The sequence below is a fragment of the Eulemur rufifrons genome, chromosome 21, assembly GCF_041146395.1.
Source record: "Eulemur rufifrons isolate Redbay chromosome 21, OSU_ERuf_1, whole genome shotgun sequence".
Classification (NCBI taxonomy): domain Eukaryota; kingdom Metazoa; phylum Chordata; class Mammalia; order Primates; family Lemuridae; genus Eulemur; species Eulemur rufifrons.
Window position 1 is genome coordinate 6,400,733 of NC_091003.1, and position 27,708 is coordinate 6,428,440.

At 36.7% G+C, this 27,708-nt stretch overlaps 1 protein-coding gene and 1 pseudogene across 4 annotated transcripts in view; one reads left to right on the plus strand and one right to left on the minus strand.

Moving 5' to 3' along the window:
• Positions 1-1,019: 1,019 nt before the first annotated feature.
• IFT81 (intraflagellar transport 81) overlaps positions 1,020-27,708 on the plus strand; it is a 70,895-nt gene continuing 44,206 nt past the window's right edge. The window contains exons 1-11 of one of the 4 annotated variants that reach the window (XM_069496892.1): positions 1,020-1,522; positions 3,923-4,087; positions 4,615-4,718; positions 5,252-5,432; positions 8,385-8,474; positions 10,779-10,844; positions 11,158-11,268; positions 13,191-13,275; positions 20,751-20,914; positions 22,541-22,636; positions 24,014-24,160. In XM_069496892.1, coding sequence (XP_069352993.1) covers positions 1,517-1,522; positions 3,923-4,087; positions 4,615-4,718; positions 5,252-5,432; positions 8,385-8,474; positions 10,779-10,844; positions 11,158-11,268; positions 13,191-13,275; positions 20,751-20,914; positions 22,541-22,636; positions 24,014-24,160 — 1,215 coding nt within the window. In that variant the 5' untranslated portion in view covers positions 1,020-1,516. The remainder of the gene's footprint in view (positions 1,523-3,922; positions 4,088-4,614; positions 4,719-5,251; positions 5,433-8,384; positions 8,475-10,778; positions 10,845-11,157; positions 11,269-13,190; positions 13,276-20,750; positions 20,915-22,540; positions 22,637-24,013; positions 24,161-27,708) is intronic. The other 3 variants (XM_069496893.1, XM_069496895.1, XM_069496894.1) reach the window with 3 other exon arrangements.
• LOC138401456 (large ribosomal subunit protein eL21-like) lies at positions 27,211-27,702 on the minus strand (annotated as a pseudogene).

Sequence of the window (27,708 nt, forward strand, 5' to 3'; positions counted from 1 at the left end):
GAAGCCAAAAGGAGCCTTAGCACATTTACTTTTTCTCTTTTCAGGCTCTCAGCATATTAAAAAATTACGGGATTTAAAAATAATTAATTCCCAGTACAGGCAATGTGGTCCAATAATTCAAGGCAGAAGCTGAAATCTCTGTGACGAATGTGTCTTCTCTTAATCCTGCCAGAGGCTCTTCACAATGGCTCCTACATATTAATATAATCTAATTTGGAAATACTTATGTCAAAAACCTAAAATTGGCCGGGCGCGGTGGCTCACGCCTGTAATCCTAGCACTCTGGGAGGCCGAGGTGGGCGGATCGTTTGAGCTCAGGAGTTCGAGACCAGCCTGAGCAAGAGCGAGACCCCATCTCTACTAAAAATAGAAAGAAATTATATGGACAGCTAAAAATATATATATAGAAAAAATTAGCCGGGCATGGTGGTGCATGCCTGTAGTCCCAACTACTCGGGAGGCTGAGACAGGAGGATCGCTTGAGCTCAGGAGTTTGAGGTTGCTGTGAGCTAGGCAGACGCCACGGCACTCACTCTAGCCTGGGCAACAAAGTGAGACTCTGTCTCAAAAAAAGAAAAAAAAAAAAAAAAAAAAAAACCTAAAATTGAAGCCCAGGCCAAATGCTTCCTCAGCCCAATGCTCTCCACCCTGGCCCTGTCTCAAACAAAGAAATCAGCACCTATATTTGGCAAATGAATGAATGAATGAATGAATGAAACAGCGCGCTCATTTAGCATAGGTTAATCACGCAGAGCGTACTTTGTAAACTGTGAGCCGCAGAACATGCAGGAAGGTTATTGCCCCACTTTTAATTCGGGGTACCAGACCAGAAGCGCCTGGCTCTCCGCAGTGGCTCAGAACCGCGAACCCTCTCTGCACGTGGACCTTCTCTGCACGTGGACCCGGCACAGGCCCGCCTTTTCTCACCCGAGGCCCCGCCCCCAGGGCGCACGCCCCGGGACCACGCGGAAACGCGCCTGGCCCCGCCGGAAGTGACGCAACTCCAAGGCCTAGCAACCGTTGCCAAGGAGCTTGTCTGTAGGAGCCCACTGGAGCCCGGGTGCCTCTTAGGGGGTGGGGAAGTGGTTTCGTGAGGAGAATTTGAGGTAACGTCGCCAACTCGCGGTCGGAAACTCCCCAGAGCCCCGAAATAGGGGAGAAGTCCCGCCCTCTCTGTTCTGGTGCAGCCTCGCAAGTGGAGGGGTCATAGCGGTTAAGTCCCTCAAATCGGGGGTCGGGCCCCTGGTGGGCCTTTGTCGGGTTCCAGCCCACTCCCTTGCGGGTTGAATCGTCTGGGAGCTCACAGGAGCCCCCGCGAGGAGCATGGTCGGGTGTGGGGTCCCCTGTCCCCTCTCCCGAGCCCGAGGGGCGGGGGACACTATTTCTGGGACTCCCAGGAGGCTGCGGGTCAGCGCTGATGCCAGCCTGGGACCAGGGCAGCGCGGTTTCTGTCCCGAATTGTGCCAGATAAAACGCATGTCCTGGTTTTAATTCTCCCCGCCCCCTTCCTGTTCTTATGTGGGTGAGTGCTTGTGAATTGGCGTGGCGACTTTGCGCTGGAAGAGGGAGAGTAATTGCTTTTGCTAATTTTAGAGCGCAGAGCCCAGTGGGCACAGACAACCTACCTGTTCGGTACATCTTTGTCCTTAACGAGTGACCATGTGAAAGCTGGTGGGCGACTAGGGGGGAAAACCCAACTAGTTTCTTTTCCCTTCTCGGTAACGTTTTACTCGTTTATCCAGATTTTTGGTTTGGCTTGGTTTTTTTGGAAGGGAAAAAAGAATAGACCTATAGCTAATTTCTAAATCATTTAAAATGAAATATATATGTGTGTGAAGGTTATGACGTGGACTTTTACTTAAAATACTTGAGCAGTGGAAAACTTGCACATCCAATGTAGACTTTTTTTTAAAACTTATGTAAAGGTTTTCCTTTTATAGCTTAAAGGAAGCCTGAAAGTTATAAACCACACTGCTTATCCTTTTTGTCCTCTTTGGACTTATTTCTTAGCAATAATTACTCATAATTTTATCATTACCCTTATAATGATGATAAAGATAATTATTATCATTTACATTTTGATGTTTTCTAAATATCGAACTCCACCCACCCAATTTAAAAAACCCATTTCTGAGCAAGATGCTTGCCACCCCAGTCTTGAGTAAAACAGCATTTATCCATTTCATGGTTTTTTCTTTTTTTCATGGTTTTTATTATTAGGGAGCACTGAGGTAATTTTTAATTTGTTTTCTTTTTACCAATTCATTTTTTATCACTAAAATTCAAGCACTTTACCTTGGTAAAGCTGTTTCAGCAATTAAAAAATTAGATATTCAATTTTTTTTTTTTTTAAAGTTAGGCTCTCACTGCCAGCCTGACTTCCTTTAGATTTAGGCTTATGTTTTTTCTGGCCTTGGGCCTGCGAATAAGTTCATTCAGTCTAGTGGAAGAAGTCACCATTTTAGACGCAGTGGGTGTTCAAAAATGGAATTGGACACAGATACTATCCTCATGGAATTTACAGTTTAGCAGACGAGAGAAAATGTGTACATAAAGAACTGGTACAAGATGAAAAATAGCGCTAGGAGAGAAGTGCAGAGAAAGTGTGGTCAACTTGGAGGGCAGGCGCTGCAGAACCTGGGGCATAGCTTGATACAGATTTCCTGGAGGAACTGGCATTTGGTGGGCAGGGCTTGAAAGAGGATTGGGATTTGCACCTCTGGAGATGTATGGAGGAAGGGGAAACAGTCTTTCTAGGCGGAGAAAACAGCATTAACTGAAGGCAGAGAGGTGGAAAAACTATTTAAGACACAGTGACTGTTTCAATGGGCTGAAGTTAGAAAGTTGGGAAAGAACAAGTTGAGCTAGCTCATAAAGAATCTTGAAATTCAAGAAGTTTGGACTCTTTTGTACACAGTGAGAAGCCTACAGATGATTTGGAGTGGGGAGAGGTGGAGGCCAGAAAACAAGAGACTGTTGCCGCATTGAAGGGAAAAGGAAGCGAAGGCCTGAATTAGTCAAGGGAGGCAGAGTAGATGCCCACAGGGCAAAGCCTATAACCGAAAGGAGTGGAGACCAAAACAGGCAGAAGTGTGAGGCCTCTCTACTCAGCTTCAACTAATTATGGCCCAGCACGAAATGTGGGCCCAGGGTTACCAGATCTGACTTTCAAGAGAAACTAGGAATCCAGATTTTAATGTAAAAATCTCCCAATATTTTAAATGTGAGCTGCTAGTTAAAAAAAAAAAAAATTAGAAGCATGTCTGCAGCCTAACAAGTGTTTAATCCCTGAGTAGAAGTTGTACAGCTGTATGGGAAAGATGTTAATATAGGTAGAATTTATTATTCATTTGTCCATGTTAATTCAGATGATTGCTATTATACCAGATTGATATACAAAAACACTTCATGTTAAATATTATCAGTATATACTACAGCTTTCATAATAAAGTCTTCATGCCATTTTCCACAGCATTTTGCATGCAATGTATAATTGTACTTTAAAAATTTTTTTAAATTTAATTTTATTGTTTTTAGAGACAAAGTCTTGCTCTGTCACCCAGCCTGGAGTACAATGGCATGATCGTAGCTCATTGTAACCTTGAACTCCAGGGCTTCAGCAATCCTTCTGCCTCGGCCTCTCAAGTAGCTGGGACTACAGGTGTGCACCACCATGCCCAGCTAATTTTTAAATTTTTTGTAGAAACAGGGTCCTACTTTGTTGCCCAGGCTGGTCTCAAACTCTTGGCCTCAAGCAATCCTCCCACCCTGGTTTCCAAAAGTGCTGAGATTGCAGGCATTGGCCACCGTGCCTGGCCAGAATTATATTTTTCATGCCTACTTCCTATGAGCTTAATTCTAATTTTTTATCAGAACTTTTGTTACCAATATTGAAGAATTTTTGTCTATTTTTACTCTGTAGTTTAACTTACAAGACCTAATTATGAGTGATCAAATCAAATTCATTGTGGACAATCTCAATAAGGAGCCTTTTAGGAAGAACTATAATTTAATCACATTTGATTCCCTGGAGCCAATGCAACTATTACAAGTTCTCAATGATATTCTGGCTGAGATTGACCCAAAGGTAAGAGTTTTCTCTTTCTCTTTGTTAAAAGGGTGGCAGAAAAGGCAGTTTCTGCCTCTAAATAGCTGTGAGTCTTGGGCAAATTACTTAACCTCTCTGGGCCTTATTTTCCATCGTTATACGGTAATAATAAATGATCTTTAAAGTTTCTCTACTAGCTCAAAATCTAAATTATCTACTTATACCTTATTTAGAAGTTATTTCATTACCTCCAGACAGAAATAGATTTGGTCCTGGAAGGAAAATGCTTTTACAAAAGGTCTTACTGTATTGCAAGTTAGCTCATGTCTCTTATACACTGGTCTTTTCCACTGGAGACTTTTTTTAAATTTAACATTCTTAAAATAAATCCTGATCTGACCTGTATGCACCCTCACGTGGAATCTGGGGGCCTCCTTATTTAATCTGTTTTATGAAGAGACCATTGTGCCTATTAATGCTCTAGCAGGACAATTTTGTCAGTGAGTTTACATATTGTTCTTTGTTAGATATACAGCAATAACATATTTTTTAAATTTCTTTGTTAGCAAGTTGTTGATATCAGAGAGGAGATGCCAGAGCAGACAGCCAAACGGATGTTGAGCCTTCTTGGTATCCTTAAATACAAACCTCCCGGAAATGCCACAGACATGTAAGAATCTGATCATGTATTGCTCTTTTAAACTGTGCTTTAATATCCAAACCTTCATATGCTACAATCAGTCTTTTTAGGTAATACTTGATCTCCCTAATTTGATGGCCTGAGAATATCACTGAATTTCAGAATCTTAAACCTTATAATATTATTTTGTCATACAGAAGTCTTAAATGGGTCAGTTCTTTCCCCAATGAAAAAAATTCAGGCAGGTCCACTATACCATTTTATCATTTATCTGCCATCCTAAATAAAAACAAACACTGCCCAGTCAATGAAATGAAGTATTAAGGCTGACTGTACTAATTAATGGTGCCAACACAACTTCCTTAGATATTTCAGTGATACATTTAGGACCTAATTTTCCTAATTTTCTAATTAATGTACAGATTGACTTTAGAATAGCCTTGGGCTTATCTTTTTTAAATAGTTATAAAAGGTAATCAGGACATTGTAAATCAGATTTTGGGCAACCATTATTTCTTTTCAAGGTTTACCGATAAGTGTGTGTATGTATCTTCCTTTTCTAGGAGTACCTTTCGTCAGGGTTTGGTGATTGGAAGTAAACCTGTAATTTACCCAGTGCTCCACTGGCTTCTTCAGAGGACTACTGAACTGAAGAAAAGAGCATATTTAGCTCGTTTTTTAATAAAACTTGAGGTACCAAGTGAGTTTCTTCAGGATGAAACCGTGGCAGACACCAATAAACAGGTACATAATACATAACTGGTATATTGAAACTATCTGTAACGGATTTCAAGGTGCATATATTCAAATACATGTTAATCTCTCTTTATTTGCTATCTCCGTAGTTCCAGGTGGCACCAGAAGGTAGAATGGTATCAACTGTAGTCATATCTTAAAATAATAACTTTTACTTACAAATACCATTTTAGTGATAGGAGTATGTGAATAGGAAAAAAACCCTGATATTAAGAATACTTTGGCTGGGCACAGTGGCTCACGCCTGTAATCCTAGCACTCTGGGAGGCTGAGGCAGGATTGCTTGAGATCAAGATTTTGAGACCAGCCTGAGCAAGAGAGACACTCAGTCTCTGCTAAAAATAGAAAAACTTAGCCAGACGTCATGGTGCGTGCCTGTAGTCCCAGTACTCCGGAGGCTAAGGTAGGAAGATCACTTGAGTCCAGGAGTTGGGAGGTTCCAGTGAGCTATGATGATGCCCCTGCTCTCTACCCAGGGAAACAGAGTGAGACTCTGTTTCAAAAAAAAAAAAAAAAAAAAAAGAAGAAGAAGAAGAATTTATTACTTAGCAATTTTGGGTAGGTAGGATTCCTGGGCTTGAGTCTGCAGAGCACTTTGCTGATCAATAAGGTGACTATACAATTTGTCATCCAATCAGAGAGAAACAGACTGTCATAAAAATTACCCCAGGACAAATGATATAAATTGACATTGTTTATTCCAGACAAGTCCAGACATATGAGTCCCTGTAAGGAAGTAGGCAAAGAAACTAGGCTTGCAATCTCAAAGGACTTTCCAGTCAGGCAGAGAGTAGAGAGAAGTTTGGGAGTTTGAAATCCAGAACACTTTTCTCACCAGAGTTTTGCAGTAGCATTGGGTTCTGGTGTAAGGTCTTAAAGCTTCTGACTACTGAGGATTCTGGCTGATCTAGCTCCAGGTCCTGGAATCTCAAAAAACATTGCTAGTCAAAGACTGTAGAAAGAGGGAAATCAGGCTTAGATTTTGAAGGACTTTGATTTAAAAAAAAAAAAAAAAGCACCTCTGTTTAGCATTTTGTGCTTTTATTTAATAGTACTTACATAGACTGGTTTGTACCAGATTGCTGTGAGTCTTTTTTTTTTTTTTGAGACAGAGTCTGGCTCTGTTGCCCAGGTCTGAGTGCCGTGGCATCAGCCCAGCTCACAGCAACCTCAAATTCCTGAGCTCAAGCAATCCTTCTGCCTCAGCCTCCTGAGTAGCTGGGACTATAGGCATGTGCCACCATGCCTGGCTAATTTTTTTATCTATATATATATATTTTTTAGTTGTCCAGATAATTTCTTTCTATTTTTAGTGGAGACGGGGGTCTCGCCCTTGCTCAGGCTGGTCTCGAACTCCTGACGTTTAGCGATCTACCTGCCTCTGCCTCCTAGAGTGCTAGGGTTATAGGCAGGAGCCACCATGCCCAGCCTTGCTTGTGAGTACTTTGTTGATCTGTGTTTCCCAATAAATTATGAGGTCCATGAAGACAGGTGTCATGTCTTACCAATCCTTGTTTTCCTCCAGAATGTTGTAGTCACTTCTAAGTGTTGGTTGCTCAGTATTTAGATTGAATCAAAACAATCAATTGTATGTTTTTATTTTTTATACATATATTTTGTTGTTTTGGCTGGACATGGCAGTCATGCAAAATAAAGTCAATATTGATGTCTTAAGACAATATTAGGCCAGGCACAGTGGCTCACACCTCTAATCCTAGCACTCTGGGAGGCCAAGGTGGGAGGGTAGCTTAAGCTACCTCCAGACCAGCCTGAGCCCTGAGCAAGTGTGAAAGCCCGTCTCTATCAAAAATAGAAAACAATTAGCCGGGCATGGTGGTATGTGCCTGTAGTCCCAGCTACTTGGGAGTTTGAGGCAGGAGGTTCACTTGAGCTCAGGTGTTTGAGGTTACTGTGAGCTAGGCTGATGCCACGGCACTCTAGTCTGGTTGACAGAGCAAAACTCTGTCTCAAAAAAAAAAAAAAAAAATGAAATACTTTCTCCTCCCTACCCTACTCCATCAATAAGTTGGATAAAAACTAATTTATCTAGAGGAAGTTTTTTACTAAATATGCTCATCTAATTAAAAAATTAATGGCAATGAAGACATATTTGTTCTTGAAGCCTATCTGAAGAGGTACATTATACATACATTATATATATATAATGATTTACACATTTAACCAGTCATTTAGCAGAGACCCTAATAAAAATGCATATTGTGTTTCTGAGTGAAGTTTTAGAATTAATAATTTGTAGATTTGTAGGATATGCTCAGTCAAGAAAAATATTAGTATCCTGTCATTGCCAACCAAAAATACTATTTCTAAAAATTTTTGGGTAACAGTTGTGAATTTTTTCATTCATTCAGCTACTTTTTATTAAACACTTACATGGGTTATGTGGGGCCCCAGGGATATAAAGGTGTATACAAAGAATATGATTCTTGTCCTCCTCCTGGCTCTCGCTGTACAGTGGAGGGAAACAGAGAAGTAACTAGTCAGTTATAATTTTATGTGATATCTACTATGATAGGTACAGGGCCAGAGAAAGCTTCTCTGAGAATAGTGGTATCTGTGTTGAGACCTGAAGAGTGAACAGGAGTTCCGCAGGTTAGCGGTGAGTGAGTCATAAAGTATTCTCAGAGGGAATAGGATGTATAAGCTGGAAATGAAAGCATGGAATGTTCAGGGACTGAAAGATCAACATAGCTGGAGTATATAGTGTGAGGAGAGAAAATAAGCAGAAATGAAGGTGGAGAAGTATGAGGTGTTCAGATTATAGAGATCTACTTTTTGTGTCCTATATAAATTTTAAGGATATGCTTTTAATGCTGTTCTTACAATGACTTAAGTAATCATGTAAGTCAATAGATAACTTGATTAAGAAAACCCTACTGGCTCTAGGCATTAGTTTATACTTTTTTAACTTAATTCTTTTAGTATGAAGAGTTGATGGAAGCCTTCAAAACTTTACATAAGGAATGTGAACAGCTCAAGACATCTGGATTTTCTACAGCAGAAATAAGAAGGGTAAAGAATAGAAAACATAATAATTTTTTGGATTTGAATAATAATGGATCTTTGTTTTTAGTTAATTCAGTATGAATATTAAGACTATGTAGAGAGTAGTGATAGCAAATGGCAGACTTTCTTTTGTAGGACCTTTGGTAGTTGTTTACTGAGGAAATTAATGAGGCAATGGTACATTCATAGTGAGTTCTTACATACTATGTAGACCACTAGCATGGATTTTAAAAGGTTACATTTTGAATATCTGATATAGATATATCAGATGTAGAAAATACAGAAAAGAACGAAGAAGAAAAAAATTATCCAATTGTTAACATTTTGTAGTGTGTGTATACTTGGGTTCGCACTATTCATAATTATTTATGTCTTGCTTTTTTAATCATTGTGAGTACATTTGCATTGTTATCTTTCTACAATATGACTTTAAATGACCAAATAATATTCCATAGTATAGTTAATTTAGTCATTTTTGGGTTTTTATTTTTATTTTTTTGTTGTTATAGATAATGCTGTCAATAACTTGTATGTAATTTTTTTGCCTATCTGTGATTGTTTCCTTAGAATAAATTTCTAGAAATGGAATTGCTTATTAAGTTATATGAAAATGTTTAGGACTTTTAATGTGTATCACTTAATGTCCTCCAGAAAATATTTTTACATTCTTACCAGGCATTTAAACTTTTTCCTCAAACACTTGCTGATACTGACTTGTGTGGATTTTGAATTTTTAGAATTCCGGAATTATCAATGCCATCTTTATCTTCTCATCCAATCAGGAACATTAGAAGTTGCTTTCTCAGGGAAGCCTTCTCTAATTCCCTAGATAGATTAGTTCCTCCAATTCTTTTTGTTTTGTAACATTCATTATAATTACTGTAATTTAATGTCTGTCTTCCCAAATACCTTTAAGCCCCATGAAGGCAAGGATTATGTCTATATATCTTGTTCACCACTATATTTCCAGTGCCTGTCACATGGTAGGCTCTCAGTAAGAGTTTGTTGAATATTAGAAATGAAAGATCAACTCAGACCTAGTAGAGGAGAAAGACCCATAAATAGATACTTATAAGATATTATGGAAGGAGAATGATAGATGTCCATCTGCTGTTCCTCCATTATGTCCTGTGAGTAAACAAATGTGGTAAAAGAACCTAAAGTCTGTATTTTAATTTCATTCATTATTACCAGAGTATTCCTGAACATATTCTTTGCAGAAAATTTAGAAAACATTAAACAAGAAATAGATAAGAATTCATTCATAATCTCATACTCTAGAGATAACTACTGTTGACATTTTGGTAAATATATTTAAATCTTTTTCTTGGTATTATAATCTGCTTCTTTCAAGTAATATCATATCATGGCTTTTTCTCATGTCATTAAACATTCTGTGTAATTTTTAATGACTTTCATTGTATTATGTATTGTAGTTTTTTAAAATTCTCAGACATTTAGGTCGTTTTGAGATTTTAGATATAATTAGCATCAAATAAGAATCCTTATAGAGAAGTCTGTGACTTTTCATGAATATTTTATTAGGACAAATTCCCAAGTGTGGAATTACGGGGCTAGAAGGGATGAACATTTATTTTAAGACTTTTGATATTGTTCTTAAATACAGTGCTACCAGTAGTGAGTGACAGTGCCCATTTTCCAAAATTCTATCGATACTGACTACCATGTATATTTTACCTTTAATATCACTGTGGTAGTTAGGCTATTAGTGTTTTAGGTTTAGGAAGGATTTTTAAAGCTTGTTTGTTTTCATTACAAAATATTATGGAGCTGGTTAAAAGGAAGGTAATTTATTTTTGAAGTCTTTGTTTTCAGAGAGGAATTGGTTAATTGTAGCAAAACCAGACACAAATTTCTGTCTTGAAAACAACATAGTCTTAAAAATAATTTTGATGGAAAATTGGCAGAATATGTGGTTTGGTATTTAACAGAGCAGATGGGATGTCAGCAGCTGTTGTTCATGTATTTAAACCTGCACTCTTTCCATTATAGAAGATTTTGAAAAATCATGTGCCCATATTTGGAATCAGAACGCAAATGTGCTGGTTGGCAGCTTTACCTTGCTGCGTTATAACCTGTTTTAGTTGCTTTTCTAGATGAACTTTAAGCTGCCAAAAAAATTACCCTGCATAAAGAGCCCTGGGGGAAAAATAGTAATGACCTTCATCCAAAATAGGATCTTTGTTCCTTAATGTTCTGGTTATATACTCTGGTAGATGCATAATCAAAATAAGAATCCTACAGACTAAGAATACTTTTTCTTATAATGTCCTCTTTACTACTTTTTAGGATATCAGTGCCATGGAAGAAGAAAAGGATCAGCTCATTAAGAGAGTTGAACGTTTGAAGAAAAGGGTAAGGAAAGAATTGCACTGTAAGACTTTGGCCCCGTGTCCCAAGGATTTGCAAAGATTCAGGAATGCAAATAAAGATTAAGCGAGGCATGGGTGTACATCTGAGAATGGACTCAAATAACACTTACAGAAAGAGAATCTCCCTAGCGAGTAACCCAAAACTTTTAAGGACCTGGAGTCTAGAGCTTTACTGTCATTTCTAGGAAGTACTGTTTACCAAAAGGAAATGATAAGTGGATGTCTGAGTCATGTGACATGCTAATTTTTTTTCTCAAACCTGACAGTAACATGTACTACTTATTCTCTTACTGTAGGTGGAGACAGTTCAGAATCATCAACGGATGCTTAAAATAGCAAGGCAACTTCGAGTTGAAAAAGAGAGAGAAGAATTTCTTGCACAACAGAAACAGGAACAAAAGAATCAGGTATCCATATAAAAGTTTATATTCTTAGGATGAAAGGAATAATTCCTTCTGATAATTCAGATGTAAAGAAAGAAAGTTTTAGAATTGTAGAAATTCATGTTTCCCTTTGTTGACATGATGGAGTATTCTTTTAATAAAGAGAAGTATTTTGTGGCACCAATAGCAACAATACGACCTTTTGGGTTTTATACTCTGTATGTATCTATACTCTGCCTTTTGGCCTATGCTTAGCTCATGTTCCAACATTACAGAAGATTCATTGTAATGTTAAGCAGTAAGATTAACTGCTAATAAAACTTGTAGAATCTCTAAAAGGTGTCTGTAGATTTGGGGACTATAAGAACATCCTTTTTATTTTACTGATCGTAGTACTTCCTACAGTTTACTCCAGTGGCAAATAAGAAAATTATGAAAAGGCTTAAAATCACCCACACTCCATGTTTTTTTGTTTGTTTTTTGTTTCTTTTTCTTTTTCTTTTTTTTTTTTGAGCTAAGATCTCTCTCAGTTGCCAGGGCTAGAGTGCAGTGGTGTCACATACCTTACTGCAACCTCAAACTCCTGGACTCAAGAGATCCTCCTGAGCAGCTGGCACTACAGGCACATGCTACCATGTCTGGCTGATTTTTCTATTTTTTGTAGAGACAGAATCTTGCTTGCTCAGGCTGGTCTCGAACCCCTGGCCTCAAGCAAATCCTCCCACCTTGGCCTCCCAAAGTACTTAGGATTACAGGCATGAGCCACTGTGCCTGGCCCACACTCCACATTTTAAAACTTTGCCTTAAAGAAAAAAACATTTGGTCAGAAAGTATTACTTTTATTAAAAATCTATCAAAAAATCTAGGTAGACTTATACATTAAAAATATATTTCAGGCCAGATGCAGTGGTTCATGCCTATAATCCCAGCACTTTGGGAGGCTAAAGTAGGAGGATCACTTGAGACCAGGAGTTCGAGACCAACCTGGGCAATGTAGTGAGACCCCATCTTTTAGGAAAAAAATTAAAAAATTAACAGGCATGGTGGCATGTGCCTATAGTCCCAGCTATGAGGGAGGCTGAGGCAGGAGGATCACTTGAGCCCAGGAGTTTCAGGTTGTAATGAACTGTGATGATGCCATTGTACTATAGCCCAGGCCACAGAGTGAGACCCTATCTCCAAAAAAATGGAAAAAAAAAATATTTTTAGGCCAGGTGTGATGGCCAATGTCTGTAATCACAATGGTTTGGGAGGCCAAGGCAGGAGGATTGCTTGAGACCAGGAGTTAGAGACCAGCCTGGGCAACATAGCAAGACCCCATCTCTACAAAAATAAAAAAATTAGCCGACATGGTAGCATGCGCTTATAGTCCTAGCTACTCAGGAGGCTGAGGCAGGAGGATCACTTAAGCCCAGGAGTTCGAGGTTACAGTGAGCTGTGATCATGCCACTGCACTCCAGCCTGAGTGACAGAGCCTGTCTCTATAAAAAAATAATAATTATATATATATATTTGAACAGCTTCATTTTCTACTAAATTGGCAGTTTAGATGTTTGCCTCTGTTGGAATTTGACTTGGTATTGTAGTAGTTTCACTACAGACTTCACTGTGAGAATGTTAACATTCCTTAGCATTAAGAAAACCGTGTTATAACAAGAAAAGCCTGGTGTGTATATTTCTTTAACAAATACTTTTTCTTAATCACCAAATTCAATAAATAACTAAAGGAAAAATATCTGAAAGCTTTTTAAAAAAATTTATATGAAAAGATATAACTGAGAGAACCAGTTACATTTTGGGTTTAATGTTGTTATTTTCTTGGCTCTTATTATTTGTTCCTTTTATGTCATAAGAATTATATGGAACTTATATTTTCTTTTGCTTGCCTACGTGAGAGGTAAGCTTCAATAGACTAAATAAGTGATGGATCTATTTGTATCTTAAAGCTATTTCATGCAGTGCAGAGATTGCAAAGAGTACAAAACCAGCTGAAAAGTATGCGCCATGCTGCAGCAGATGCAAAGCCTGAAAGTAAGTGGAAATTATTATAAGATTTGGTGATTAGAAAATATTAATTTAAATCAGAATCTTCCTAAAAGCAATCAATTAATGGGAATAAATTATCATTAACTGATATCTCAGCATTTTGGAGCATCATTTCCCAACTGGGGAGGAGAGCCCTGATGAAGATGTTTTTGGATTTTCACTTGGGGTTTTTAAAAATTCCTGTCCAGTTATTCAGTCAGAAGTTGAAGGTAGTGATAACAACTGTGCAGGGAGGCTCTCTGGTGTGTGTGTATAAAGTACTTAACATGGATGTGGTGAAGATGGATGGAGAAAAAGTGAATCATTGTTTTAAAGCCGGGACTTTAAAGAAAAATAATAAAATGCTGGGCCCTTAAAACTAAGTGTTTTTCATATTTTGGTTTGTAGAATAATAGTGCGAATGACGTGAGCATCTCTGGCTCTGTTCTTACATTAGCTTTACACAGAGGATAAACTGTTCTAGAAGCCCAGATTACACCACCAAACCCATCCTAGGCATTTTAAAAGTGTTTTTGCTCATCAGAAGGGAGTCCACGCACACTGAAGGAGCAGTGCAAAACTGTCATTTGTATTGGAAAAATATTCCATTGTAAATATCCAGCTGATGGGGTTAATTCATCTTTCTATAGTAATCTATGAAATTCTGCAAGATATAATACTTAGAATGACTGTAACAAAAAAGACTGACAATTACAAGTGTTGATGGAAATGTGTAGAAATTGGAACCCTCTTACCTTGTGGGAATGTAAAATGATGTAGCTGCTTTGGAAAACAGTTTGATAATTCCCGAACATGTTAAATACACAGTAACCATATGAACCAGCATTTCCATTTCTAAGTATATACCCAAGAGTATTGAAGACGTATGTCCACATAAAAACTTGAACACAAATTTTTATAGCAGCATTATTTATAATACCCCAAAATGGAAATAATCCATCTGTCCCCGAACTCATGAATGGATTAACAAAATGTGGTCTTTCCATACAGTGGAATATTATTCTGCCACAAAAAAGGAGTGAAGTACTGATGCATAGTATGACATGAATGAACCTCAGAAACATGCTAAGTGAAAGAAACTACATAGTCGCAGAAGACCACATATTGTATAATACTATTTATATGAAATGTCCAGAATAAGTGACTCCATAGAGATAGAAATCAAATTAATGGTTGCCTTGGGCTGAGAAGTTTTGGGAAGGGGGAGTGGGGGACAGGAAGTAACTGCTAATGAGTACGGAGCTTTCTTTTGGGGCTGACAAAAATGCTCTGAAATTGAATGTGCTGATGGTGCCTGGCTCTGTGAATATACTAAAAACCATCGAATTGTACACTTGAGGTAAGTTTTATGGCATGTAAATTATATCTTGATAGAGCTGTTAAAAGAGATAACGGGGTACAGTGGCATGAGCCTGTAATCCCAGCTACTCAGGAGGCTAAGGTGGGAGGATTGCTTGAGTCCAAGAGTTAAAGGCCAGCCTGGGCAACATAGTGACACCCCATCTCAAAAACAAAAAAGAGATAATACAGTATTTCCTTAATTCTAAACACTAATTTTTTCCCATTTTAATTGTTTTTGCAATTGGGATGTATCTTTCATTTAACATGGTATTTATATTAGGTCATTAAATATGAAATGTCCGATTTTGAATCAAAAGTGTAGTTTATTGTGTCTCAAACAAGAAGCAGCACAATTAATCAAAGTCTTAATATGTCCCTAAACTATTGACACAGTTTTGCCATCTTTTTTTTTTTGAGACAGAGTCTCACTCTGTTGCCCAGGCTAGAGTGAGTGCCGTGGCGTCAGCCTACCTCACAGCAACCTCAAACTCCTGGGCTCAAGCAATCCTCCTGTCTCAGCCTCCCGAGTAGCTGGGACTACAGGCATGCGCCACCATGCCCGGCTAATTTTTTCTATATATATTTTTAGCTGTCCATATAATTTCTTTCTATTTTTTAGTAGAGATGGGGTCTCGCTCTTGCTCAGGCTGGTCTCGAACTCCTGAGCTCAAACGATCCGCCCACCTCGGCCTCCCAGAGTGCTAGGATTACAGGCGTGAGCCACCGCGCCCGGCCTAGTTTTGCCATCTTAACAGCAGCTTGCTTATACCAGCAGCGAAGAAGCCTAGAGAGTGAGTAGGGATGAAATCCAAAAGGCGTTTTGCACAGCCTGTTGAGAATTGAAGATTTTTCCTTGCAAGAAGTGGTCCAAAGTCTGGAAAAGGTAATAGTCAGTTGATACAAGGCTGGTGAATATGGTAGATGACAACAAGAGATTCCAAGTCCAGCCTCTGTAGTTTGAGCAGCGTTGTTTGTGCAACCTGTGGTCGAACCTTGCAAGACAATTGGCCTGTCTCTCTTGACCAGTCTCAGCTGCTTAATCATAAATATCCTCATCATTTCATTTGATGGGTTGCAGTGACATCCGCTAAAATCAAATGACCAGGTTTCATGAATCTATAGTGGATAATACCAGCACTGGACCACCAAGCAGACACAATTAGCTTTTTAAAAAAAATTTTTTTTATTTCAACATATTATGGGGGTACAAATATTTAGGTTACGTATATTACCTTTGCCCCACCCCATTAGCTTTTTTGGATGAATATTTGGTTTTGGACTGTGTTTTGGCACTTCATTTTTATCCAGCCATCGAGCCAAATGCTTGTGATTGTCAAAAAGAATCCATCTTTCATCACATGTAACAATATGGTGTAGAAATGATTCGGCAAAGAAAGGCAAGCTTTGAGACAATTTCTCTTCTGATGCTCGTTTAATTCACGTGGAACTCATCTGTCTGGCTTCTTTACGTTGCCGATTTGTTTCAAATGGTCCAATACTGTTGGAATAGTAAAGTCAAATCTTGCTAATTCATGTGTAGGTTGAGATGGATTCGCTTCCACTACAACTTTCAGCTCATCATTATCCACCTTGGTGTCAGGTTACCCACGTGGCTCATTTTCAAGATAAAATCACCAGAACAGAACTTCTCAAACTGTCAACATGCTGTGCATTCAGTAGCCCCATCCTTCCCAGACACTTTGTTGATATTTCAAGCTGTCTGTGCAGCATTGGTTCCATGACAGAGTTCATATTAAAAAATAACATGAATTTTTAACTTATCCATGGTTTCACAAAAATTGCTTAAAAAAAACTTTGAAAGATAATCACAAGCCAAGCTGTGCATTTGAAAGAATGAGGTTATACCTTCACAATATACATAAAACAAGAAGTATCAAAGTGAAATGTCAGAGATACCAACTGTCAAACTTAGTACTGAAGGAAGTCGGACATTTCATACTTAATAACCTGATAATTTAGTTGATGGTATCTTATAATTGATGGCATCTTAAAAGTCAAGGAAATATGGTATATTTAATTGATATTTAAGAAACCAGTACAGTGCTTCCTACAAGATGAATGGTTAGTACATGTTAACTAGTGGCTTCCCACATAATCCCTTACTCATCTCAGTCATAAATTCTGATTCCAGCAATACCTGGAAGTTCGCATGCATTTAATTGTTGGTATTACCTGATTCCTTATTCATTAAGTTTTTACTTTTGAGGAGAATGTTAATTTTCAACATAAAAGAAAATAATTATTTTTTATTTTTTTAGGACACCATACATCTTATTTTATGTGCTTTGGATTTAACGTAAGGCTCTGTGACATCTTTACTGTAAAAAATTAAGATGAATCTTCAGAAATCCACATTACAGCCATTTGAAAATTAACATCAATAAGCAATTGTTTGTGTAGGCCTCGTCTTGCTAAGAAATTATTAGAACTTACTACTAATAATGAATTTTTAGAAATGAAGGTAATGGATATAAGAATTGAGGGATTTAGTATGCAGGAAAGTAATTGATCAGCAATTTGACACAGTTTAAAATGTTAACCTGAATATGTGTTTCTTCAGTATCTGTTATCCTCAATTTTATTAGGTTAAATATTTCTGGCTATTATGTTTTAATTCTGATAACTGAATGGAATATTTAAAGATATTTATAGTATTAGTAGTATTTCATTTTTTATTTGAGTTGATAGACTTTATTTTGCTTTGGCCCTAAATAGAAATGGTTTGGGCTAGGAAATATATTATTATTTATGTAGTAATAAAGTGAACAAATCAAATTCTGTTTTTAGCATCTCTTAAGATATTGGTTTAAAATATTAACACGAATAAGATGTTAGTAAGCTGCTAAACAATAAAATTAGTTGCATTGTTAAGTAGTAATAGAAATAATTGACCCAAAAGCAATTGTCCATTAATTCAATACATATTGCGCACCTGCTATGTGTCAGGTACTGAGCTAAGTGCTAGGAATAGAAATCAAAGATGTTTCTATTAAAGAGCTCACAGTCTTATGGAACATCGACAAGCAGTTATAATACAAGGGGATGAATATGCTGATGGAGCCCAGCATAGGCTTCTATGAAAACAAAGAGGCAAAGCACAAAACTCTAACACAGAACAGATGGCTTCCTGGACATAGTGGCAACTGAGTTGAGTTAAAGTTGGAAAGGTGAAGGAATGGCAAGCATTCCATGCCAAGGTACGGTGACCTGAAAGAATGTGATTGTAGTGGGCTGAGCAAATGATAGGTGAGAAGTTGAACTAAAAGGATAGGCTTCTTTTGACCCCTTGTCTTTGAAAGGAAGGCAACAGAGGGAGCGTGGTATGAATGAGAAAGACATTACCATGTCTAGATTGAGGGAGGTGGTGGCGCAGTAGTATTTATATGCTAGAGGAGTCAGACAAATGGAGATTGAAGATTCAGGAGGAAAAGATTCCTTTGTGCTCTCATTATTCTGCATACATTGCCTTGAATGTTCTATGACAATTGCTACAATATGTTAATTGTTGACATATCTGACTCCACTCAACTGAACTCTATGCTAGTCATCGTTGGTTTTTGTATTTCCAGGCACTAACAAACACTAAATTACACATAGCAGGCATTTAATAAATATTCAGGTAAGTAGTTGGGAGTGGGGAGTAGAGAGCTTAAACCATGATGGGAAGAAAATTATCTTTTCTACAGGTAGGAGGGGAAAGTAAGAAAAAACGGGCTGAAAGTATAGACAAAAATAAGATATTCTGTGATATGTGTATTTTGTGGGTGGACAGGAGCAGGAGGTTCAAGTGTTGCTGCTTTGTTGACATCTTTCTGGGAAGTGGAAAAGTCACAAGAGTTGTATTCAGCATCCTATGAAAAGAGTAAATTAAGCAGATGTTTAATTGATCCAGGTATTTAGTTTAAGGAGGTCGAAGTTTTTTCTTAACAAAATAGGCTTGTAAAAAAGCTTATTTACTTAAATAACAAAAAAGTATTATAGTGTAATTTGTGTTTTTGCAGAGTAATAGCCATATTATAAAACATTCACTGGTTAATTCATCTTTTTTTTTTTTTTTTGAGACAGAGTCTTGCTCTGTTGCCCGCACTAGAGTGCCATAGCATCAGCCTAGCTCACAGCAACCTCAAGCTCCTGGGCTTAAGCAATCCTCCTGCCTCAGGCTCACGAGTAGCTGGGACTACAGGCATGCGCCACCATGCCCAGCTAATTTTTTTCTATATATATTTTTAGTTGTCTAGATAATTTCTTTGTATTTTTAGTAGAGATGGGATCTCGCTCTTGCTCAGGCTGGTCTCGAACTCCTGAGCTCAAGCGATCCTCCCTCCTCAGCCTCCCAGAGTGCTAGGATTACAGGCATGAGCCACCGCTCCCGGCCTGGTTAATTCATCTTTGTATTGTACACATCCATGAGATTTATTACATAAAAGAAGCCACTCATTTGATTATAGTAGGATCAGTGAAATGTTTTCAGAGTGTTTTTAGTAAAAAAGTTTTCACCTTAATGACCGTAGATTTAATTTCTCCAGAATTTTGAAAGATACATGTTTTAAAAACTTTGCCTTAGAAACACATGACTACTTTTCAAAGTCTAAGTTAATATTTTAAGAGAATTTAAAATTTGATGGAAACTCTTTATGTTTTTAACAGCTTTAAGATAAAATTGACATATAATAAACTGCACATATTTAAAGTGTATTCTTGATTAGTTTTGACATATGTATACAGTGGTGAAACCAGTGATAATGAACATATCCATCAGCCCCAAACATTTCCATGTGCCTTTCTGTAACATCTCACTCCTGCCCTCTTTGCCCCTCTCTCCCTCCCCAGGCAACTATGGTCATGCCGTCACTGTGTATCAGTTTGTATTTTCTAGAATTATAAACTTTTTTTTAAATAGATAAAATATTTAAGAACTTAAAATCTTTAAAAAACATTTTAATCTTTGATTCCATGCATCTCTGATTACATGAGGTATATTTAAGAACCCAAAGATGGAAAAGCTAGTTATCTAATAGCCAAAGAAGCCAAGATGTAGATTTAATCAGAAACCACATAGGAATGACTGTCCAATTATAGTATGATTCATTAAATACTTTGCCTTCTCTTCCTTTCTCCAATCCTGAAAAAAGTAGGAATATTGAAGGAATGAACGGAAAACTTGTGAATTTGTAGTTGATAAAATTTTACATGTTAATATATGGTTAGCACAATGGAACTAAAAATAATTTTGAGGCTTTGGGCCAGATATATTATGCAATCTGTGTACGTAGATTACTTAAACCGGAAACTCAGAGTTTTAAAAAGTCACGCCAGAATTTGTAAGTGTGTAATGGAAAGATCTGAAATAAACTTTGTAAAGCTCTGGGAATTTATAACAAAATCATTATTCACTGCAAATCTGTGTGTGTATAGTGCATCTGAAAAAATAAGGAAACAATAATTAAAAAAATGTAATTTAAGTTGTCCCTTAAACTGTAAATTAATACTTTACAAAATAATATGAAAACATGGAAAACCTAAAACATTTATGAATGTGGATACTTTGTCTTTTTTAGAATTTGATTGTACCTTTAATGATGTCTTCATTGGTTTGAAGTTGACAAATGATAATGAATTACCATTTATGAAACGTTAGAACAGATACATAAATTGCATCAAAAGTATCACAAAAGAAAAAGAATAAATGACCGTTTGTATAAAAGTGCACATGGGTTAGATTTCATTTAAGTGTTGTCATTTGGTTCATGGATTTCTTTAAATACTTAGAAGGCAAAATATGACCCAACAATATATCTGGCTCTGCAAATGTTATTTTTGCATATTGTGGAATATAAAAGAATTAGGTTGTAATTTGGAAAGGTCATAATATCACTTTTTCTATAATTATTTAAATATTATTCCATGCACATTGTGCTTCATTATCATTCAAACATCAAAAGATTTTAATGGCCAATCTTTTATTGTACTATGCTAGATATTATCAAGAATGTTTTGGCAATATGCCCTACTACTCTCCAGGTCTTATATTTAAAATAGTGTACAGAATATCGCTAGACCTACTCTTCTGGGCTGAATATTTTATTTTATTTTTAAAGGTTTAATGAAGAGGCTAGAGGAGGAGATAAAATTTAATTCATATATGGTAACTGAAAAATTTCCTAAAGAATTAGAGAACAAGAAAAAGGAATTGCATTTTTTACAAAAAGTGGCTTCAGAGCCAGCTATGGGCCATTCTGATCTTCTTGAACTTGAATCTAAAGTAAGTGACAATCATCTTTTTATAGCTTCCAATTTTATCTCACCCCCGGTCCTGTAAAAATTATGTAAACTGCTTTCTATAGTGTCCCACTCTTGACTCTTAAGTTAACTTGTGCTAAGAGTTGACAACTCTTATAAGGAGTTGTCCTTTATGAGGAGTTACAGAATGTTATGTTATACTTAATCCACATGATGTTATGAAAGCCTAGTCAAGTGATAAGGAAACTAAGTAACTTGAATATATAAATTAATGCATATAATTGACTCATAAGTTGATGTCTTCCTAATATCATTTAGATGGCAAATTTTAAAATATTTTAAGTGTCATTAATTTTTATTTCTAAGCATATTATGACAATTTTATATTTAAAGCTAATATTTTTTTATTAGTCTTTGTTCCCACCTTGGAATTACTAAACTTAGTTGTAATGCTCATTAAAACCTGGTATCATATTATAATATTTTATTCCCTAGAATTAAAACACTAATCATATATATATATATATTTTAATTTTTTATTATTATTTTTTTGAGACAGAGTCTTGCTCTGTTGCCCAGGATAGAATGCAATGGCATCGTCATTAGCTCACTACAACCTCAAACTCCTGGGCTCAAGCAACATTCCTGCCTCAACCTCCTGAGTAGCTGGAACTATAGGCACAGGCTACCATGCCTGGCTAATTTTTCTATTTTTAGTAGAGACAAGGTTTCGCTCTTGCTCAGGCTGGTCTCAAACTCCTGAGCTCAAGTGATCCTCCCACCTGGGCCTCCCAGAGTGCTAGGATTACAGGCGTGAGACACTGCGCTTGGCCCAGACGTATATATTTTTAAAAATAACAGCGATCATAAAAAATTGAAAAATTTTGACTTGCTAATCCTTTAATGTGTTTAATATGTGCTTAATAGCCACTACAATTAATTATATAATTCTGACCATTTTACTCTTTTAATTTACTTAGAAAAATTAGATATCAAAGTCAGATTTGACTCAAATTTAATGTCATAGAATTAACAGGAAAACTCTACTCTTTCAAAGGACAGATAATACTGAAAGCCATGTTTTGTTTTGTTTTTATTTGTTAAGGGACTGTATGTTTCTGTTGGATCTATTCAGTTTTATTACATTTTGGAAAAGTTTAGATTAATGACCAGGATAAATGATAGCTATCAAAAAATCACAGATCATTAGCATAGGAAGGCTTTTTAGATGTCATCCATGTCAACTCTCAAGTGGGTTCATGAATTCCTTGTACTAAATTTCTGGGAATATTTGTCCGTATTTGCTTTATCACTTGTGGTGACTAGAAAGTCATGACCTAGGTAAGGGGATAACTTCAGAATTTTGGAAAGCGTATTTGTGATAATAATGTATAAATATTTCATGTAAAATACTTTAGGATAATTTAGACATAGGTGGTAAAATTCATATCAGTAATCAAATTATATCATGAAATATAAATTGTTTCTAAAAATAATCATAACAATCCATAACATTAAGGCAAATGATTTTCCCGTCAAAACACTGATGGTAAGAACTGTAAATTCAAAGCTGGATTTGGCCAAATGTCACTTAGTTTGTGTAATCATAAGGAGAGTTTTAACATTTTTTACTTTTATATGGTTTTAGATAAATGAAATAAACACACAGATCAATCAGCTGATTGAAAAGAAAATGATGAGAAACGAGCCAATTGAAAGCAAACTCTCTCTATATAGGCAACAGGTAAGAACATTCTTTTGGCCCACATATTTAGATGTTAGCTCATTGGTGAACCACTAGCTGTGTTATCTATAGTCTTAAAGTGAGAAGGAAGTGTAGAATAAATGATCTGTCATTGTTAATCTCCAGATTATAACAAAGAATTAGTGGTAAAGCCACAAAAGACACATGTTCAAGTTTGAAATACAATACACCTGATGATGCTTAGTTTCCTTAACATTGCCAACTGTGATAGAGCTGTTTGTGTTTATATCTGTGAGTGTGAAATTTTATTTTTAAAGTGAAAGCTTACCATAGGTGGTACAAATCAAAATGCTTATAATCTTTAGAGTTAAAAATAATATGCTTTTTGGGTTTTTGGAGTGGGGGTTTGTTTTGTTTTGTTTTGCTCTGAGACAGGGTCTTGCTCTGTTGCTCAGCTAGAGTGCACTGGCGTCAGCCTAGCTCACAGCAACCTCAAATTCCTGGGCTCAAGCAATCCTTCTGCCTCAGCCTCCTGATTAGCTGGGACTATAGGCATGTGCCACCATGCCCGGGTAATTTTTTCTATATATTTTTAGTTGTCCATATAATTTCTTTCTATTTTTAGTAGAGACGGGGTCTTGCTCTTACTCAGGCTGGTCTCAAACTCCTGACCTTGAGCCATCCATCCGCCTTGGCCTCCCAGAGTGCTAGGATTACAGGTGTGAGCCACCGCGCCTGGCCCTAATGTTTTCCTTAAACCAGTACAGCCATGGTTCATTAAAAGAAATCTCCCAAGAGTTGCTAGCTAATATAAAATGCTGCATTCATGGCTAAGAGCCATTTGGATTGTGTAAACATTTATATGATTCTGGTGAGTCACATGTTTGATTTGAACTTGCATTTTATTTATTAGAATGCCCCAAATATAATAGATGTTATAACATTTCATTTTAGAAGTATATATATTGAATTTAGTAAGACAACCTGTGTTGTTGTTTTGAGAATAAAGCAGTCTTATTTTCTTCCAATGAAAGGAAACCCACCATGCAAAAAAACAATAGATTTAGTGTTAGCTTCTATTTACTTATCTAGAATGTATTTTCATTAGTATTTGAGTGTTACTTAAGAAGACTTTAATATTTTTTTAATAGCACATTTTTGTTTCTCTGCTTATATGTCCTATATTTTCAGGGCTTTTGTCTTCCAAAATGTTTTTAGGTGGATATTTAATATATATTGTACGCTCATATTAAATATATAATTGGTGATGGTAAGCATTAGGAAGGAATTGGTTAGGAGAAGCCAAACTGATATTGAAAATTTAACTCAGTAAAATCTATATTATAGATAACTTCACAAGATAATAGAAAGTTGATTGTATGCCTTATTTTACATTCATATTTAATGGTCAATTAGGCATCTATCATTTCTCGTAAAAAAGAAGCCAAAGCTGAGGAACTTCAGGAGGCCAAGGAGAAGTTAACCAGCCTAGAGAGAGAAGTGTCATTAAAGACAAATCAGACCTGTGAATTTGGTGGTACTGAAGTTTTGAAGGGAGATGAGGTAAGTTGAGGTATCTTGTAGGACAAGTGTGTGAGTATTGTTGTTGTTTTTGTTTAAAACCATTAATGTGTTTGACTTGCTTAATTTGAATAATGGGAAATTAATCTTATTTTATAAAACTTATTTATATAGATTTGTAAATATATATAAAACAGAAAAGAAAGGTCTTTAGCAGTAATATTGAGATATTCTTGATATAAAATGGCAGATATCTTAGTGATTTTATGAGATGTTATATTCTAAATTTTCACTAATTAAGTGAATTTGTATTGGATTTATTATAAATATTAAATTATAAAAATGAAACAGGCTGGGTATAGTGGCTCACACCTGTAATCCTAGCACTTTTGGAGGTCGAGAAGGGGGGATCGCTTGAGGTCAGGTATTCAAGACCAGCCAGAGGAAGAGTGAGACCCTATCTCTACTAAAAATGGAAAAATTAGCTGGGCGCAGTGGTGCATGCCTGTAGTCCCAGCTACTCGGGAGGCTGAGGCAGGAGGATCCTTTGAGTTCAGGCGTTCGAGACCAGCCTGAGCAAGAGTGAGCCCCCGTCTCTACTAAAAATAGAAAAAATTAGCCAGGTATGGTGGCCCCTGTAGTCCCAGCTACTCAGGAGGCTGAGGCAGGAGGATCGCTTGAGCCAAGAAGTTTGAGGTTGCAGTGAGCTACGATGAGGCCACGGCACTCTAGTCCAGGCAACAGAGCGAGACTCTGTCTCAAAAAAAAAAAAGAAAAGAGAAAATTAGTAGGACCTAACAGATAATACAAAAATTCATATTTTGTGATAAATGTATTTCCATAGAGGACTAAGAAAATATCATCATGAAGTTACTTTGTCAGTAATATATATTTGGCACGTGGATCTAACATGATTAAAATGACCTCATCATAGATGCTTACAAGTTAAAAAAATACAATTATGTCTTGCATTATTACATTAAATTTTGAACAGTGCTTTAATGGCTTCTGTATCATTTATCCTTCTTTCAGACTCGTAAGATTAATAAGATAAATAATATTGTTTATAGGTAGCTAAACTCAAATACCAAAAATATAATTCCCCATCCCTTTTTCATAAAATTAGCTCAAAAAAGAGTGAATGAATGAAGAAAAATATCTTGTTTTAGCTCAGTGCTTTTTTAGCAAATCAAGTGATAGGTTATATTTTCATTCCTAAACTTTGCCTGTACTTTACCGATTCTTACAGGTTTTTAAAATTTTATATTAACTATTAGACCTCAGCAAAAGCTATTCTGAAAAGCTATTCTTGTCCAGTCCTCATGTTTGGCTTTGAAAGGTTATTGAATCCCTACTGTTAAAAATTGGCAGTGAACCTTCACTGTGCCAAATACAAATGAATTATTACCACAGTACCACTTTTCTCCAGGGTGCTTCGGATTGCAGCCTCCCAATGTGCCTTTTAGCTTGTTGGAGAAGTAGTAGATTTTAGGAAGTCAACACTTGATTGAAAAATTCCTTTGGCCTTCAACATTCACTTCCAGGTTGCTTTAAGACATGAGTGTGTTTTAAATTAAACTTGGAAGTCAACAGTGTGTGCTTTATGACATGCATGCTATCCAGGGGGAAAAAAAGATTAATTATACGGCAATTTTACTTTATGAGAGACCATGCTATCTCCTAGTATTTTTATCTTTTCTTAAGAAAATACTGCCTAATTGTCAGGAAGTACTCATTGTTATGGCCACATTTGGCGTGAACAGGGTTTATAATTTCAGTATTAGATGTTCCCTCTATGCATATGTGAGGGAAAAGAACCTAGTGCCAAGTTATTAGTCTTTATTTTTGAGAAATCATGGTGTATAGGGGAAATATCCAATGACAGAATAAAGCATACATTTTTTTAAGGGGAAAAAGATAACTTTGGAAATGATAAGATCAACTTAATTTTTGAACAATGTCTGGTCGGAAACTAGAGCAAATCATTTGGTAAATTATTTGGCAGTTTCCTAGAAGAACAGAAGGTATTGGGGAACATTAAGCATAATTTTATAAAGAACAAATCTTGGTGGACCAATTTTATTTTCTGTTTGATAAAGTGATCAGCCATATGGACAAAAGGGAATGAGTTTGTTATATTTAAAATTATATAATATAGCTGGACTTCACTGGGGTTTCTGATTCGGTATTACATGGTAAACACCAGAAAATCATGTCCTTTGTTCCCCATCTGTTAACACAGTTGGTGGGAAGGTATTGAGAAGTAATGGCATGGTGTGTGGAAAGAATACTACTCCAGGAATCACATGTAGAATGAGGAAAGGGGGGATAACCTTTATTGAGCGGTTTTTATGCAAAGCTCTGTACTAGATGCTTTATAAATATACTTATTTACTTCTTGCAAGAGGTGTTATTATTTCCATTTTACAGTTGAGTGACACTGAGGGAGATTGTAGATTCACATAGCTAATAAGTGGCCAAGCTGGGATCCAGGACCTCTCCAAGGTCTATTGGCCTTGAACAAATTCTTAACCTTTCTGGTTTCTCTGCCTGTAAAATGGCGCTGATTGCTCTTCATTGTCTCTAGGAAAAACACATGAAATAATGGATATCAAAGCTTCTGAGAAACTCAAAGGCTCAGTGAACATATAACATCTGGCATCTGAAAGTAGCCATTCCCATGGGTTGTATGTCACTATGTGTGTAAGAGGCAGTATGGTGGAGTAGTTAAGAGTGTAGGCTCTAGAACTCAGTTGTTTGAGGGAAGATCCTGATTTTGCGATATATTAGCTGGGTGACCTTGGGCAAGTTCTTTAACCTCTTTGTACTCAGTTGTAAAATGTGAATGTTACTAGTTATCTACTACCTAAAATTATTTTGAGGATTAATTAATTGAGTTAGTACCTGTAATTTGCTTAGAATAGCACTAGGCATATAGTAAAGGCTCAGTGTGTTCTTTTTTTTTTTTTTTTTTTTTTTTTTTTTTTAGAGTCCAGTGGCTTTTATTAGTTTTGTCTCCTATGCCATGAATTCATAGGGATCAGGTCCCAGCACCTCAGGCTCCTTTCCAGTGCTTCTCACAAAGTGTGAGACACCTATTATGCCATGAATTCATAGGGAATAGGTTCCAGCAGCTCAGGCTCCTTTCCATTGGTTCTCACAAAGTGTACTTCTCTGGGCGGAGCAGGCTGGCGCTTCAGTTGAACCCAGGTACCTTTCTCTTTGGCTTCCTTCTTTTTCTGATCATTTTCCTTCACACGTTTCAGGAAGCTATCTCGGCTCTTAAAGTGCTTAGTGTGCTAAATACGCACATTAATCCTCTCGACAAGAATCTTGCCCTTAACTTGTTTGTTTACAAAAATTCCAACAGCATCCTTGGTAACATTGAAGACTCTTCCAGTTTTACCATGGTAACATTTGTGGGGCATGCCTTTTTGAACAGTACCCATTCCCTTGATGTCTGCAATATCACCTTTCTTGTAGATTCGCATGTATGTAGCCAAAGGAAGAACTCCATGTTTTCTAAAAGGCCCAGAGAACATGGATCGGGTACCTCTCCTCTTTCCCTTTGTGTTCATCATTTTGGCAAA